This window comes from Gorilla gorilla, chromosome 7 (assembly GCF_029281585.2).
Source record: "Gorilla gorilla gorilla isolate KB3781 chromosome 7, NHGRI_mGorGor1-v2.1_pri, whole genome shotgun sequence".
Classification (NCBI taxonomy): domain Eukaryota; kingdom Metazoa; phylum Chordata; class Mammalia; order Primates; family Hominidae; genus Gorilla; species Gorilla gorilla.
In genome coordinates, this window is record NC_073231.2 from 92,779,194 (window position 1) to 92,797,855 (window position 18,662).

Below are 18,662 nucleotides of genomic sequence, written 5' to 3' on the forward strand. Positions count from 1 at the left end.
TTGTAGATTTTGGATGCCAGCTATTTATCAAATATGTGTTTTGCAAATAGTTTCTACTATTTCTATGTCATTTCTATGTCTTCTTTGGAGAAATGTTTATTCATGACTTTTGCACATTTTTTAATTGTGTTGTTTGGTTTTCTATTGAGTTGTATGAGTTCTTTATACATTTTAAATATTAATCCCTTATCAGATATATTTTGGTTTACAAATATTTTTCCCAAGTATAGGCTACTATTGAGTTTATTTCTGTGTATGGCATAAGATAGGGTAACAATTTCATTCTTTTCCCATTTTAAAATTCATAAGGAAACATAAAGGACCCCAAATAGTAAAAACAATTCTGAGAAAGGAAAACAACGTTGGAGGCATTCTATTTCTAATTTTAATTATTTTTTAAAAATTATTTTTATGTATTGTTTTTAAATTGGTATATAATAACTGTACATGTTTGGGGGTACATGTGATACCCCCAATCTTTAACGAAGTACCAATGGCATTCTTCACAGAGTACCAATAGTACTTCGTTAAAGATTGCATTGAATCTGTATATTGGTTTGGATAATATGAACATTCTAACAATATTATTTTTTCTGATCCAGGGATATCTTTGGGGCAGTGGATATCTTTCTATTTATTTGTGTCATCTGAAATTTCATCACTGTTTTATAATTTTCAGTGTACAGATCTTTCACCTTCTTGGTTTAATTTATTACTAAATTGGGTTTTTTTGATACTATCATAAAGGGGATTGCTTTCTTGATTCCTTTTTCATTTGTGTTGTTATTTGTGTATAAAAATACTACTAATTTTTTATTGACTTTGTATCCTGTAAATTTACTCAATTCCTTCATTAGTTAAAAAATCATACTTATTAAAATTAAAAACTCAAGACCACTCTTTGCAGCTTCCTGTCAGCTAGATTTGGCCATAAGACAGTGAGTGTTCTTGCCAACAGAATGGGAGAAGTAGTTGTAGAAATTCTGCAACATATGTTAATCACAAAAGAAGATTGATACCTAAAGTATGTAAATAATTGCTACAAATAACCCAATAGAAAAATGGGAAATTGCTATGAATAGAAAATCATCAAAAAGAAAATTAAAATGGCCAATAAATTCATGGAATACAAATTAAACAAGACACAAATTTCATCCATAAAATATCAACTACTGTAAAAGTTTGATAACTTCAAGTCTTGGTGAGAATGTGGGAAAAGATCTGCTGCTGGAAAAGTGACAGATGTATAGGGAGAATCACCAGAACCAATTTCGTGGGCATGTGACTTATGCTCCAAAGGGCCTCACGCTCTACTGTCATCATCTTGAAATGCTTAGTAATTTTTGAACAAGGTGCTCACATTTTCATTTTGCACTGGGCCCCGCAAATTATATAGCTGGTCTTGAAACTCACCAAATCAGCCATGATGCAATGAAAAAACAAAAAGTACCTCAATATTTGAAACATATGGGTGTTTAATACAGAAATCTAGTTACCAAAGAGTTAAAAGATCCAGAAGAGGAGGGTGAGTTAACACAAATAAGTAACTGCGCAAAGTGGCTACTACCCTAAGACGGGGGGCTTGAAAGAGCAGACGTGGTATGGAGTATGAAAAGAGGCTCTGGGATTGTCTAGGAGGAGCCACCCAGATAGGCTAGAACTGCTAAGAAGGGACCAGAAAGCAGATAGTGAGTCTACCCAAGAATGGCTAAAGATAGTGGGTCTACCCAAGAATGCAGATAGTGAGTCTACCCAAGAATGGCTGAAGGCAGAGGAATACAGCCAATTCCAGAAATGTCACCAGAAACAGGATAAAGAGAAAGCAAAAATATAATGTTTTTTTCCTCTTCTGATTTCTGATCTACTACCTGTGCCTTCTATTGGCAAAATCTAATAGGATAAGACAGTTGGCAAGGAAGCCTATGAAGTGCAGTTTGCTAATTCCCAGACTCAACATTCCAGAACGGATAGAGAGTGCATTATGTGTTTATAATTAACTATTACATGCCCAGTACCCTAAAAGTACCTCTTAGTATTCCAGAATGGATAGAGAGTGCATTATGTGTTTATAATTAACTATTACATGCCCAGTGCCCTAAAAGTACCTCTTAGTATTTTACCCCAGAGAAGCACCCACACATAAATAGGAAGGCATTTACAAGGGTGTTCACTGCAGCATTTTTTTTGAGATAGAAAAAAATGAAACAACTTTAGTGTTCATCATTAGGGGAATAGTTAAATAAAGTATGGCATATTAATACCATGAAATATTATGAAGAAGTTAAAAAGAATGACATATCTGTTTGTTCAAATATGGGCAGGTCTCTAAGTCATGTTGTGGATGGGAAAAAAGTAAGTTGCAGATAGATTTTACAATATGGTATATCTTTTATATACAAAGACCACACATGTAAACATAAATCTGTAAATATCTACTGGTTCACTGAAATGTATATAAAGACACAAAAAAGATTAAAAGAATATTCACTGATTTAACATGGGTTTTCTCTGAGGGTGGTGAAAAAGTTCAATGTTAAGTGATGGTCAGAATAGTGGTCAAAATAAAATTCAAAGTAACTTACATTGTTTTCAATTTTACAAGAGATTTTTCTCTTGCATGTATACTCTTTGAATTACTAATTTAAAAAGAAATGAATACTCAGATTCAAGACTTACTATAAAGCTACAGCAATCAAGACAATGTGGTATTAGCAAAATAGACAAGCGGATCAATTAAACAGAATACAGAGCTCATGAATAGACCCACACAAATATGTCAACTGATCTTTAACAAAGGAGCAAGCCAATTCAATGGAGAAAGTTTGGATTTTCAATAAATGATACTGAAACAACTGGATATCCATATCCAAAAAAATATGTGTCTGGGCAGAGACCTTACATTATTCACAAAATTAACTCAAAATGGATCATAGACCTAAATTTAAAATGCAAAAGTATAAAACCATATAAGATAACAAAGAAAAAATCTAGGTAACTTTGGGTTTGGTGATGACTTCTTAGGTAATACACCAAAAGCATGACTGATGAAAGATAAAATGATTAAGCTGAACTTCCTTAAGATTTAAATCTTCTGCTCTGTCAAAGACACCGTTAGAAGAATAAAAAGGCAATGCAATTTACCTGTGTAACAAACCTGCACGTGTACCCCTGAACCTGAAATAAAAGTAAAAAAATAGAAATAAAAAATGTGGTTTATATACCCAATGGAATACTATTCAGCCCTAAAGAAGAATGAGATCTTGCCATTTGCTACAACATAGATGAACCCAGAGGCCCTTATGTTAAGTTAAATAAGCCAGACACAGAAAGTAAAATACTACATCATCCCACTTATATGTGAAATTTAAAAAAAACGCAAATACAGAGATAGAGAACAGTGGTTACTAGGGGCAAGGGTGAAGGGAGGAAATGGGGAGATGTAGGTCAGAGGATACAAAGTAGAATATATGTAGGATGAACAAGTGAAGAGATCTAATATACAATATGAGGATTATAGGTAATATCATTGCACTGTATTTGGAATTCATGCTAAATGAGTAGATTAATAGCTGTTCTTGCCACAAAAAAAAATGGGTAACTATATGAAATGATGGATATGTTAATTTGTTTCCCTATAGAAATCTTTTTATTATCTGTGTGTATTCTAGAACATCATGTTGTACACTTAAATATATACAGTAAAAATAAAATTTAAAGATACTAAAAATATATGTAATTTTCAATTTGAGAATTTTCACTTAGTTCTTCAAGTTTGACTGGCTATTCCTGATATTCTCTTGTTATTAATCATCATTGTGATTCCCTCCTTTATTTTCATAAAGATTTTATATATAACTTTTATATTTTATATCTAACATAGAGTAATTTGTAGGCTTAGGGATATAAATCTGATGTTGTTGCTGCTGGCTTGCACTTATGGCAGCTTGTCTTTCCAGGTGATCTTTCTGTGAAAGATTTGCTTATTAACATGTAGTAGTAACATGTGGCCTAAATTATGAAAAATTCTTCAGCAGAGAATTTATATCTATCTCTTCCTAGAGTCAGTGTGCACCATCAAGCTAAGCTACTCCATTCTCCTTCAAGAGTCCTTCCACAAAGATGGCTGGGCTCCCCTCCTTGTTCCTTGGTCATGGCTCAATTCCTCCCACCCACGCTCCTTCGTATCAGTGACTGCCTTCAGCACACCCTACCCCTCCTCTCTGCCCATTGCTTACATCTCAAGTATCCACTCACTTTCCCCCCTCTTTTCTTGCAATGTGGTGGGCCTTTGAGACCTAGGTCACCTTTCATAAGACCAACAATGCACCAGAAATTTGTTATGCAGGATATGTGCAACAACAGGGCTCTTTAGAGAATCAAGACTGCCATGCTGCAAAAACCTTGAAGATTTTTTTTCTTTTTTTGCATTTTGGCATGTGTGCATGTAAGGTATGTTCTAAGGTATAAGGTATGTTCTTCTAAGGTATAAGATACGTTCTACACTACAGGAATATGAGTGCCAGATATTTCCTTTTTAATAGTTCTGTTCTCATGATAAAAGTTTTTCCTGAGTCTGTGTCTAGGTAGTTTTTAATAAAGAAATCTTTCTCATAACTAGATTTTTTTAGTCTTAATAGCATTTAACATGACAGGCACTGCATTTGTATGTATTGCTACAGGAAGATTTGATCGTGACTCACATTCTTGTCCTTTTTTCCATTAAAAGTGAGGTTTCTAGCCCTGTGATTTTAATAAAATTTTTAAACTGTCTGATATCTAAATGCTGTACATTCTGTACCTGGATTTACATTAACAATTAACATTTTTACTTGCCTAATATACTATAAACAGTGGGCCTGAAGTTTTACTTTTATTATTTCTAGCTACTATAACAATCCTAAAGATAGGAAGTCCTTTTCTAAAGATAAAAAAAAAAATGAAAGGTTTAAATACTTCATATAAGGTTACAGGACTTCAGTTTTATATGCAAATCAGATATTGATTCTCAAAGTAGGGAGAACTTAAGTTATTATTTCAGGGGAAGTAAACCTTTTATGACTGATCAATATCTCTCTAAGAGGTTTACATTCAATCTTGCAGTTAACTTTGTCAAACAGATCTTTAAATTTTCCTTCAGAACTTTATGAAAATGAAAAGTTTGAGATTAATCTTAATATTTAATTGCAATGGCATGTGGAACTTCTTTGAAAAAATATAATTTTGAAGGCATAAAATCATTGGCTAATGAGCTTTGTCCATGAATAAGGCTAGAAACTCACATTTCCAAAAAATTTTTAAATAAGAACAGAAGAGACTGAATAGCATGAAACTTTGTAGTGGCCTAATGTTAAATACACTGACATTTTTATGGAATGTTTATTTTTCAACTCATTGTAATAAAAGGATGACATACATTATGAAAATGTGTTTATATATGCAATATGCGTATTGTATATATAAAATATAGAGTCAGCTTAATTCATACCAAATTGTACCTGCCTCCTTTATCAGGATATCACTTATATTTCTTTTAATTTTCATCAAATACATGTGTAGATGCTATGATATTTGTAAGATAAATTCAGGAGGAAACAATCTATAAGTGAATGAATATATTCAACTTTTATGACTTGCCTTAGTTAACTTAAAATAAAAAATGTGAATTGCCTCGGGCAAACACATAAATATAATTAATCAATAAGTATCTTATTAAAAGCTTATTATGTTTTCAGACCTGTGAGCAAAACTGAATGAGATGCAGAAGAAATATTGTATTAGGGTATTTCGGGCTGCTATAGATAAACACTAAATCTCAGTAGCTTTGCACAATATAATTTTATTTCTTTCCCACATAATGCTATAAAGGGGTGCTTTTCATTGACAGTTTGTTCTTTTAGTTTAGGAACTCAGGCCTCTACCAAACATTTGCTCTTCAGTCTTTATTGTGTGGCTTCCAGGGCCACCTTGGTCCTCTGCATCAAGCTGGATGGGAAAAGGACATTGAGAATCTTATGTGGAAGGATCTTTTTTGGCGCATCCTTCTGCCTTCCCTTTCATATTCCACTGGGTAGAACTCAGCCATGAGAACATCGAGTAGACTAGCCTAGACCAGGGGAAGGGTGATCACTTAAAGCCTTTGGTAGTATTCTCTGACTGTATGACGTGTTACTTCCTGCCTTCTCTAATAGATTTTGCCTATGATGAGAAATGGAAGACCCTTAATCTTAGAGCAAGACAATTGGAATGTATTCACTCATTTTTCTATTTTATATAAGCGTAGGCAGGTAATTTAAACTTTATATGCATCATTTCCTTATCCATAAAATGACAAATACATTTCTAAATAATAATACATCCAAATCTAATATAGTCAGTGATTTTATATCTACCTTAAAGTCTTCTGTATGCTCCTCCAAACTTTATCTACCTTTTGGGTACAGAGCTAGACTATATTTACCAACCTCCCTTGTAGTTAGAGAGACTGCATTTATCTTCAAATATAGTCACATTGGGTGTTAGAGCTTTAATATATACCTTTTTGGGAGTTGGGGGGGAGCCATACAATCCATAGCAGTTATTAACATTTAAAAATAAGTCATTTTTACACGAGAGTACAGATCTCTGACTTCTGTAGAAAACTACAGGATCTGAATACATCGAACTTCTTTTAATACATGAGAAAAATGGTCTTAAGGGTGAGGTCACAGGTCCCTCCATGTGGGCATGCTCTTTTCAGCTTACCACAGTTCCCACCTTATGACACTTGCTTGGATACGATAAGCATTTAATTTTATAATCACTGTATATAGAGAATCCTGAAAGTGTTCTAGAGTTCTGCTGTGTAAACCTATATATTTTGAATGTATTTCCCTTTCATCTGCTTGAGGAAGTTGGAGTTATTTTCTTATAGATGAGTTTATTGCAGGTAAGCTTCAATGAAGTGGCAACTTCTTTGTCCATGGGTAGTATTTACTCATAGCCTGGTAAATCACGAAAAACATCTTCAGGACAGAATTGAAGGGTCAGATAGGTATTTAGGTCCATGATCTACTCTCCAACTCTACCATAATGCTAAACATTTCTTTGTCCCTAGCATGCTAATTATTTTATGTTTCCCCTCAGCTACTTCTATATTCCATATTTAGATACATTTATTTACAGATTTCACATGGTTTTAGACAATAATACTTTTCTACTGAACACACAGACATATGTCGTTGTTTCAACGAGACACTCAGAAGTAGGAATATGTTCCACATTACATTTTTGGGACATAGAATATAAATTATAGCATTACAGGCCATTTAGGGGCTCAGTCTGAAAAATCATGTCATCTCTAGCTCTAGCATTTGACTCTTCCATTTCAACCTTCCACATATTTCACTTCTTGGACACACTACTTTTGGAGACCCAGATCATAGACACTGAATCCATGTACATTACCCACCACATCTTGGAAATTCTTGAGAATTAGGTGAAGGAGGCAGCTAACTTGGGTAAAAGTCTTAGTATTTGGAAATAAATTTTTTATCCACTCCAAAGATGATCTATCCAGAGCACAAATTGGAATAGGATTCCAAATTTTGTAGTATAGGCTGCATATGTCTACACTTTTGTACTTCTTTGGACCTCAGTATCTTTTCAGGAACAAAATGGATAGGAGTATCTAGTTAATACAGTTATGTAAGATGCATATACATTACTTAGAAGAGTGCCTGGCACATAGCAAGAACTAATGTGTTTTATTAAATGGGGGACAGAATATCCCAGAGGTTAAAATAATGGGTTTTGGAGTCAATTTAGTTTTCATTTGTACCGTATATCCTCCACTTCTTAGTTATATGAATTAGGCAAATTATTAAGGTTGCAGTTTCTTTTTGTGCAGAAGGGTCAATAAAGTATCTCAAATAAAGTATATTGTCAGGTTATATAAATGTGCAATAATACAAAACAGTGTAAAAGATCTTAGTACAATGATTCGACTATAACAAGTATCCAGTGAAAAACAGGTAGATGTGTAAAACAGATGACTGTAGAATGTGAGTTCCAAACAGAATTTTTTTTTTTTTTCCTGGGAAGCCTCTAATAAATCAGTGGTCAGATTTTAAAAAGATTCGACGCTTGGTGAATGTATCTATACACTGTGAGAAAGTGAATAAAAATGCCTAATATAGAAAATTACATCATATTGTGTTGTTTGAATCAATTATGTTATATTAAATAAGATTTTTAAAGTCTATAGAATTTGTCTTGTGTAAAGCATCAATATGGTGTTTTAGGAACATTATCCAAGAGAAGAAAAAGCTGTTATAAATATTTTAGAATGTGTTGTTATTATTTACAATGAAAATGAAAAAGACTTTTTAAAAAAGCCTTCTCTTGAGGATTTTGATGTTCATTGTCATGCGGCAACTATTGGCTAAGATGTTCGTCAGTGTTCAATTTGAAGTATGATAATTTTTTATAATTATTGAAATAAGCTCTCAAGATGAATGTTTAGCATTTTTTTAAAAATTGGCCAACTTTTCATGGTGTTGTCAATTGAAAATTGAATGAGGTGGATTTTCCAGAAACAAATATCATTACCTAACATTTAATGACAATGCTATTCTCTGAATCTTGCTTATTGGCATTTTTGGTATTTGCCATGAATCAAGGTGTAGCTACATATAAGAGTCATCCTGAGGAATATATTTAAAAAAGAGAAGCCCACCCAGGGCTCTACTGTTGGAGTTTATGATTATCAAGAAATGGATCAGAAATTTTTACTTACAAAAAGCATCCTAGGTAATTTCAGTGATCTGAATTTGGAAAATGCTCATCTTTTGTTGTTGTAACACATCTTTATTCTAGACCTAAAAAATACTGCCTGCGATTTTAATACATGATGGCAAAGATTCAGATAAATACTCTCTCTAGTAATGTAGATGTAAACTATTTTAAATAATTTCAGGGGGATTTTAATTCTGTAGTACATTATATAAAACTTTAATCAATTATAGAAATATGAGTTTTAAAAAGACTGAACTTCAAAAATTAAATTTTTGACATTGACGTTATCATACATTATCATACACTTTGTATTTCTTAAAATGTTTCTCACTGAGATTTGGATATTTTTAAAGCACAAAATATTTATATTTTATATTTTTGTTAGTTGCTTCTTAGACTAAATAGTATAGAATTGATACATATATATTGAGTTAAAAATCTTTCTCTTGGAAGCTGTTATCCTATGACACTTACAATTTAATTTCTCTCTTCTTTTTAAGCCGGAGTATGAGCAATATCTTATCAGCTCACGATACATTTATGAAGCAATATCCTAAAGTATTCCTGCACCAAAAACCCAGACTTCCTAAACTTTTCAAACAGGAGGAACAAAGGTAATGATACCTTCTTTTGAAAGCAAGGTTGATGGGTGTGTATGAGTGTGCTTGTGCTCACACAAGTTGAACTCAAAACTGAAAATATTTGACCAGTTTCAGTCAAATATTTAGTGTGGAGGGCTAGGGAGCAGCCAAGGAAACAGAAATTAGTTGGTAAGGGTAAATTCAATTTTTGTTCAGCAAAAATACGTGTCCACTGCTAAAGATCATATTTATTTAAACTTTTTATCAAAGAATTGTTGCCTTTTACTAATGAACGGCAGTGTTTATGAAAGGGATTAAAATATTCTACAGGGTTTCATGAGAAACTTCCCAATGGAAATGATTAGAGTGTTTGTAGGTGGAGGATATTTGGAGGTATGTCGTGTATCAAGGTATAAATGACAAAGTCATGGGGCACTGAAAGGCATTTGTGAAGCCTTTTTTACTGGGCTCCTGCTTCTAGGTGGACCTGCATTTAGATGTGCTTTATGTATTTTTAAAGTCAAAGAATGAGATTACTTAAGGGTGTTGCGGAAGGTGTAACTGCCCTCTCAGTAAAGGATGAAGGTGGATTGCCAGATCACATTGTGATGCAGCTCCTCTCAAATTGTCCCTGGCTCCAGTGGAACTGTAGGTGTCTTATATCAGTGCAGTACCAGATCTAGAAAGGCATTTTCACTTCCTGGATATAGTTGTCTTTGTTGTTCCTTAAGTATCTTACAGTGGATATGGAAACCTCCTACCCCATACTATTCAAGTAGAGTTGATCTGTTCACATCCTTGGCTACCCCACTGCCATACTCCCTAATAACTTCTATTGCCATATCTGTAAGACTGTATTTTGCTTGTGTGTTTGCTAGTAAGTATTTTTATTTCTGACATTTAGCAGAGGGACTGACCCGTAATTGTGAATAGTAGATGTGTGTTGCCCCATGGGCAAACTGCTTACTGGCTGTGTAAGGGAGCTGATCAAGAATATGTTTTCATTTATTTATATCAACAATACAAATGTAAAAATTCAAACAAAATTATTGTAACAAATATGTTTCCAGGGGTTGGAAGATATCAGCATGAGAGACATAGATCTATTACATTATCCCATACCTTTCTTTTCTTTATAGCCATAGGGCAGTATTATGTAAAACATATCATATTAGTTGACTGGGAAAAATCTCTGGGAGATGGAGTTGCTCTGCCTTTTCAAGAACAATTCTGTTAAATTAATAAAATCTTATGAGAACAGAGATTCAAATATAACTTTTTCCAAGACTGTATCTATCATGTAGATCAAACTACATCCCTAGATAGTAAGCCTCTCTGGAATGATCATATAATGCTTATACTGTGATTTATCAAGTTAACATCACTCTAGAAATATCTGATAAAAGTATTTTGTACTTTTTGATTCCAAGTATACTCAATTTCTATTCTAATCTTGTTGATTAGAAAGAGACCTGTAAATGTAGCTCTGTCTATAGAGTAAGGGACCAAGAGCTTTTATGGATAGCTGATATGATCATCTTACCCTCATATTTATTCATTAATCTACCAGCAGTGGTCTGCTTCTTTAGTTAAGACATTAAACTTTGAGAGGACTTCAGGGAGGCACCCAGTGGCTGTCAACATACTTGGTAATGAAATACCATCTTCATATTTTTAAGAAAAGAGACAGATCCCAAATGTGTTTTAACAGTAAAACTGTGGTTTAAATGTGAAAATAAAGAGTGGACTGCCAAATATACAAGAACTAGGATGATACACTATACTAATTAAGATTTGTTTAAGTGTCTGAAAAGCCAATAAAATTAGCTTAAGAATCAAGGGGAATTTTAAGAATCACATTTTAGAAATGTTTTGCTGTAGAGCTAACTTCACCATTAAATGATGACATTGGGACTCAGTTTCCTCTGTATCTCTGCCTCCTCTTTGCTGGGTTGGTTTCATTGTCACACATCATGTAATAGGTCTGGGAAGACCACATTCATTTATTTTACTGTTCAGGTGAGAATGGAGTTGTTCTGAAACAGGCCCAGCAGGAGATTCATTGAAATCTCTAAATTATATCATATCCATATATTGTCACCATTCTGAATTTGCCAGTCTTGAACCACATGCCCACCTGAAGAGTGGGGAATATTGTTGACACTATATGAAGCATATGGGATAAGATTAGAAGAGAGAAAGTGGAAGCTCAGAAGAAAATTAGGGGCTGGGTGTGGTGGCTCACACCTGTAATCCCAGCACTTTGGTAGGCCAAGGCGGGCAGATGACCTGAAGTTGGGAGTTTGAGACCATCCTGGCCAATGTGGTGAAACTCCGCCTCTACTAAAATACAAAAAATTAGCCGGGCATGGTGGTGCGCACCTGTAATCCCAGCTACTTGGGAGGCTGAGGCAGGGGAATCGCTTGAACCCAGGAGGCGGAGGTTGCAGTGAGCCAAGATTGTGCCACTGCACTCCAGCCTGGAGACAGAGCATGACTCTATCTAAAAAAAAACAAAAAACAAAAAACCCTTAAACTGAATTAAATAGAATTTCCTAAAATGTATTAAGAAAATTGTGAATTTTCTTCTAAACTTAGTATACATGGTTCCTACATTCAATGTGATACATCTATAGATACCCTGATGGTTGAAACTCAGCGTAGGTAAATCCAAGAAACTTTTAAAGGAATAAAACTGATGAGGAAACTTGCATGTTAGCAGACATGAAATACCTACACTGTTAACATTTACACTATTACAGTTATTGATCAACAATATTTACCTGTTATCATTGTCATATATTTAACACTGTAATTCATTTAACACAAATATTATGTGATAGCTACAACAGCAAGTAAGGCACCTGCCTGGTTGTAGGCAGCTGGTGATGCCAGGTCATTTGATAAATATTGAAGGAAGACAGTCATGTTCAAGGAGAGTAGGAGAAATGCTACATAGAAATGTTAAGTCCATGTGGAGCAAGGCACACAGATGAAAATAAGCAGAAGACCTGGCTGAGACATTGAGAAACAATTCTATATGAGCAAAAATTGAAGAATAGGATAAGAATATGAAGTATTGCTTGGGACTTTGATCATTATTTAAAATTTATTTTATTCATGGATTGATAAGAAGGTAAAATTTTGGTATATTCATATATGTAGGAAATCAAATAGAGAAGAATCTGTGTTGTTTTAAAAAGAACACTCAGTGTTGACCCAGAAGACTTGGTTTTGTGTTTTTGTTTCACTCAATAGCAGAAACATGACTTTGAAGAAAGAAGTCTGTTAACTCACACTCAGGTTTTACTCAGAAAAGGGCAGACAATATTAATCCCCTACTTCAGAGTTATGCATTGAAAAAACTTTTAAATTGTATTAGTTTTCATTATTATCATGCACTATAAATGGCAATGATGTTTTATGTACATTATACCATCTGTCAAGAAATTGACCTTTTTTCAAATAGATTAAACAACCGCAACAAAAAGAGGCAAACTTCACCTTATATAAAGTACCAGTATGTTTAAAGGGGGCTGTGAAATGAAATGATTTCCATATTCCAATGGCCAGATGAAATTAACAATGTTGTGATTATCATCATAAGAATTCTTTTTTTTTTTTTTGAGACGGAGTCCTGCGCTGTTGCTCAGGCAGGAGTGCAGTGGCCTGATCTCGGCTCACTGCAACCTCCGCCTCCCAGGTTCCAGTGATTCTCCAGCCTCAGCCTCCTGGGACTACAGGCGCCCGCCACTACGCCCAGCTAATTTTTGTATTTTTAGTAGAGACGAGGTTTCACCATGTTGGCCAGGATGGTCTGGATCTCTTGACCTCGTGATCTGCCCGCTTTGGCCTCTCAAAGTGCTGGGATTACAGGCGTGAGCCACTGCGCGGGGCCAAGAATTCTTTTTGATGATACTGTACAATAATTGACTTACCTGTTCCCAATAAACATAATGGTCATTTTTTTTAAAACAACAACAACAAAATGTGATTGCCATTTTGAGCCATCTTAACTCATTACAGAAAGATGGGCCATAATCCAGATTTACATCTATATCTTATATTTAGAATACATAATTGTAAAGGTACTAATTTAAACAAAATGCTAGTTTTTATGTAAATAGGGAGCCCTTTTGCTTTCCAAGTATTCTATGCTTATTTTAGAACTTTCTTTTTCACAAAAATTATAATTTCACTAACTTTTGATATTTTCATTTACTTTTTAATGACAGTCTTGGAAGTATCGTAAAGCTAGATGGTTTCCTGAGAATAGTGCAGTTAAAGGGAATTTGGTAAATAGTTTACATTTTTTAAATGTAATTGTAACTTTCTACACTTGAAAAATTCCTAAATAAACATTGCAGTGTGTTTTTTTTTATTATACTTTCAGTTCTAGGGTGCATGTGCACAACGTGCAGGTTTGTTACATATGTATACATGTGCCATGTTGGTGTGCAACATTGCAGTGATTTTTACTCTGAATATGTAAACTGCAGCTCAATCTGTTTGCCTTTGAACATTTACTCAAGTTTATACTCTCCAAACTTTATTCTCAGTATTATGATGAGAAATATTTTTAAAATCTGAGAACCCTGGCTTAAGATAGAAAGTTATGATGCTTGTAGTTTAAATACATAGAAGAGAAACATTCTGCCGTCAAGAAATCTTCGATTTTGTGTTAAATTGGACAGTATAACCACCCTTTTCTATATTGACATTCAACTATTTCTTTTATTAATTAATCCAATTACTTACCAAGTAGCTATTAGATAGCAGGCACTGTGCTAGTGTAGAGTAAGATGAATGTGGTCCTTGCTCCTCTAGAGTTTATGCGTCAGATCTTCTCAAGGGAGACAGCCTTAAGCAATAATCCTGCTAATAATAATTTAAGCATGATTTGTCTTCATGAATTCATCTTTCAGTTTTTAGATCGGATCATGAATTAGTCCAGGCTTTTAGTTGTAATCGAAATTGGACTCAAAGTTCCTTTGAGGAACATTAAAAAAAAGTTGCCTATTGATTCGCCTAACCTACTGGAGGATGGGAAAAGCCAGCCTTAGAGAAAAGGGATACAAGATCTGGAGTGCTTGTGGGACTCTCTACTTCTCATCCCTGCTCATATTTGTAGATTATCCCAATTCCCTCTTGGTGATTGTGACCTTTCTCCGTGTGGTAGGGAACATGGTTACCAGGAACTTTGAACTTGTAACACCTGTAACACTGGAGAGAAAAAGGAATTTTTTTCAACCAGAATAATCCTGAAAAAGGATTGAGACTGGCTGCCCAGTGGCATAGAACCTGTTAGCAAAAGAAATGGGGGAGGGGGAGCATCCTGCACAAAGAAGATAGCCACTGTAAACAATGAGTGCTTTCCTAGGTGTAAGATAAATTAATACATATAGTCACAGTAAAATTGCTACATTGTTTACTTCAATACACTTAATATCTACCCTTTAAGCAATAAGAAAAGACATAGATTTTTAATCAATGTGTGTTTAGGTCAGTTTATGTCAGGAGTGAAAAAGAAATGAAGTGGAGTCATTGTCTGGGGTAATACCCAAGGTTTGTTCCATGACCACGGAAAACTAGGACATGGACACAACAGAGTGAGGTTAAGAACAGAGGTTTAATAGACAAAAGAAAGGGAAAAGTTCTCTCCTGCAGAGAGACGGGGTCCCAAGTGGGTCTTCTGGTCCCCAGTGAAGTGCAGGAGGTTTTATAGATGAGCTTGAGGAGGTGGTGTTTGATTTACACAGGGCACAAAAAATTGGTCGGATCAGGTATGCTATTTACATAACACGAAGAACTGGTTAGGATTAGTAGTGCTGTTTGCATATCCCACGAAGAAGCTGGCTACCTCACCCTAATCTTTTATTATGCAAAAGGGTTCTCTACCTCACCATGTTGCCTGCTTTTCTACTGTACATGTGGTGACAAAGAAAAGGGAAGATGGAGCCTCCATGTTGAACATACCTGGTTTCCAGGTAGCCCTTTTCTATTGGCACAGCTGTTGGCATTCACCCATGCAGCTTTTAGCTTGTTTATCTATGTTTGCAGCTGGATTTTTCAGGCTGCTCTTTGTTAGAAAAGAAATTATTTGGGGGCTGCTTTTTGTTAAAAGGCAAGCCTTGCTGAGGACTCCTTCACCCTCACTATCTGCCTAAATAATTTCTTTTTAGCTCCCATATCAAAAGTTTAAGGAAATGTTAGTAATTGAGGAAACAAATAGTAAGCATCCAAAGATTATGGAAACCTTTGTTAAAAATGTATTTATTCAAAATGTGACTTTTTATTGATACATAGTAGATGTATGTATTTTTGGACATGTGATATTTTGATTAATTTATATTGTGTATAATAATCAAATCATGGTAGTTGAAATATTTATTACCTTAAACATTTATCTATGCTGGGAACATATGAATTATTCTCTACTAGCTATTTTGAAATATACAGTAGATTATTGCTTACTGTAGTCACAAAGAAAGAAGTGATATTATCTTTGTTCATAAATGACATGAGCTTATATTTAGAAAACCTTAAAGATTCCATCAAAAACTGTTAGAAATTATAAAATAATTCAATAAAATTGCAGGATACAAGAGCAACGTAAAAAATCAGTAGCATTTATATATGCCAACAGCAAACAATCTGAAAAAGAAATCAAGAAAGCAATCCCATTTACACAAAAATTGTAAAATGCCTAGGAAAATATTTAACCAAAGAAGTTAAAGATCTCTACTAGGAAAACTATAAATTTTAACGCTGATGAAAAAAATTAAAGAGGACACAAAAAAGTAAGAAGATATTCCATGCCCCGGACTGCAAGAATAATATTATTAAAATGTCAATATTACGCAAAATGTGACATTTTTATGGGGGTGGAAATTGAAGTATTTACAAAGAAGGCTGCTTACGTGTTATAATTTTATTTGACTTTTATAAAAATGTTACCAGATTTTGACCATTTTAGTTCCAGAAGGGGTTAGTCAGCATTAAAATATCAAAAAATTTTTTTAAAAATTCAGATTAACAACGTATAGTATTTGTACTAGATTGGTAGATATTAGGCAAAATGTTTATCAATGAGGGGTTCATTTTTCTAGAGGGTGCAGACCAAAAATAATGTGGCAGAAGCTAAGGGGAAACCAATGATGTATTTGAATTATTAGCTATAATACTTCTTCCAATATGCAGTCATGCACTGCATAACAACATTTCAGCCAACAATGGATCACATATACCATGGTGGTCCCATAAAATTAAAATTGGACTGAAAAATTACCTATCACTCAGGGACTTCATAGCTGCCTGTAATGTCATACTTTAACATATTACTTATGTTTGTATGTGATGTCAATGTAAATAAATCTATTGTGCTGCCAGTTATATAAAAATATAGCACACACAATTATGTGTAGTACATAATACTTGAAAATGATGACTAAAGACTATATTATTTATGTATTTACTATAACTTTTATTGTTATTTTAGAGTGTATTTATTCTATTTATATTTAAAAAAAAAGGTTAATTGTAAAACAACCTCAGACAGTCCCTTCAGGAGGGATTCCAGAAGAAGGCATTGTTATCATAGGAAATGACAGCTCTGTGTGTGTTATTGTCCCTGAAGACCTTCCAGGGGGACAAGACATGGGTGTGGAAGACAGTGATATCAATGATCCTGACCCTGTATAGGCCTAGGCTAATGTTTGTAATTGTGTATGTGTAACAACAACAAAAAGAGCTTAAAAAGTAAAAATAAAAATAAAAAATTTTAAAAATAGAAAAATGCTTATAGGATAAAGATAGAAACAAAGAGCATATTTTTGTACAGCTGTACAATGTTTGTGTTTTAAGTTAAGTGTTTTTGCAAGAGTAAAGACATTAAAAACAATGAAAAATCTTATAAAGTAAAAATGTTACAATAAGCAAAGGGTAATTTGTTATTGAAGAAAGAAAAATATTTTACAAATAAATCTAGTGTAGCCTAAGTGTACAGTGTTTTTAAATTCTATATTCACGTACAGTAATGTCCTGCTCACTCACTGACTCACCCAGAGCAACTTCCAGTACTGCAGGTTCCATTTAAGGGAAGTGCCCTTTACAGGTATACCATTTTACGTTGTTAATCCTGTATTTTAATTTAGCTCTACCTTTTTTGTGTTTAGATATGCTTAGATACGTAAATACTTACCATTGTTATCGGGGGAACCTGCCCCCGATAATTCTTCGTTATTTCACATAGGTTATTTTCTATTTTCCCTAAGCGTTGGCTGGTCTGAGAAATAAAGGGAAAAAGCACAAAAGAGAGAAATTTTAAAGCTGGGTGTCTGGGGGAGACATCACATGTCGGCGGGTTCTGTGATGCCCCCTGAGCCATAAAACAAGCAAGTTTTTATTAGCAATTTTCAAAGGGGAGGGCGTGCACAAATAGGGTGTTGTTCACAGAGATCACATGCTTCAAGGGCAACAAAAGATCACAAGGCAGAAGGTCAGAGCGAAACTAGAATCACTAATGAAGTAGACTTGTCCCGCTGTTCATGCATTGTCAGGGTTCAAGAGCAGAGAACCTGTCTGACTAGAATTCACCAGGCTGGAATTTCCTAATCCTAGCAAGCCTGGGGGTGCTGCAGGAGACTAGGGTGTGTTTCATCCCTATCTACATCTGCATAAGGCAGACCCTCCCAGGGCAGCCATTTTAGAGGCCCCGCCCTGGGAATGCATTCTTTTCCCAGGGTTGTTAATTATTAATATTCCTTACTGGGGAAAGAATTCAGTGATATTTCTCTTACCCGTTTTCAGTCATAAGAGAAATATGGCTCTGTCCCACCCAGCCCACAGGCAGCCAGACTTTAAGATTATTTCCCTTGTTCCCTGAAAATCGCTGTTATCCTATTCTTAAGGTGCCCAGATTTGATATTGTTCAAACACACATGCTTTACAATTTGTTCAGTTAACGCAATCATCACAGGGTCCTGAGGCGACGTACATCCTCCTCAGTTTATGCAGATGACAGGATTAAGAGATTAAAGTAAAGACAGACATAGGAAATCACAAGAGTATTGATTGGGGAAGTGATAAATGTCCATGAAATCTTCACAATTTATGTTCTTCTGCCATGGCTTCAGCCAGTCCCTCCGTTCAGGGTCCCTGACTTCCCGCAACACATTGTATTGCAATTGCTTATAATATTTGGTACAGTAACATGCTGTACAGGTTTGTCGCCTAGAAGCCATAGGCTATATCATATTAGCTTAGGTGTATAGCAGGCTATACCATTTATGTTTGTGTAAGCACACTCTA

General features: G+C 34.5%; 1 protein-coding gene across 5 annotated transcripts in view; it reads left to right on the forward strand.

The window, feature by feature from the left end:
- Positions 1-18,662, forward strand: part of CNBD1 (cyclic nucleotide binding domain containing 1) — a 623,001-nt gene that overhangs the window by 28,819 nt on the left and 575,520 nt on the right. For all 5 annotated transcript variants that reach the window (XR_008668004.2, XM_055349242.2, XM_055349243.2 and 2 more), the window contains one exon: positions 9,273-9,386. Coding sequence is in view for 4 of the 5 variants with exons in the window: in XM_055349242.2 (XP_055205217.2) it covers positions 9,273-9,386 (114 nt within the window). In the remaining variant the exon portion in view is untranslated. The remainder of the gene's footprint in view (positions 1-9,272; positions 9,387-18,662) is intronic.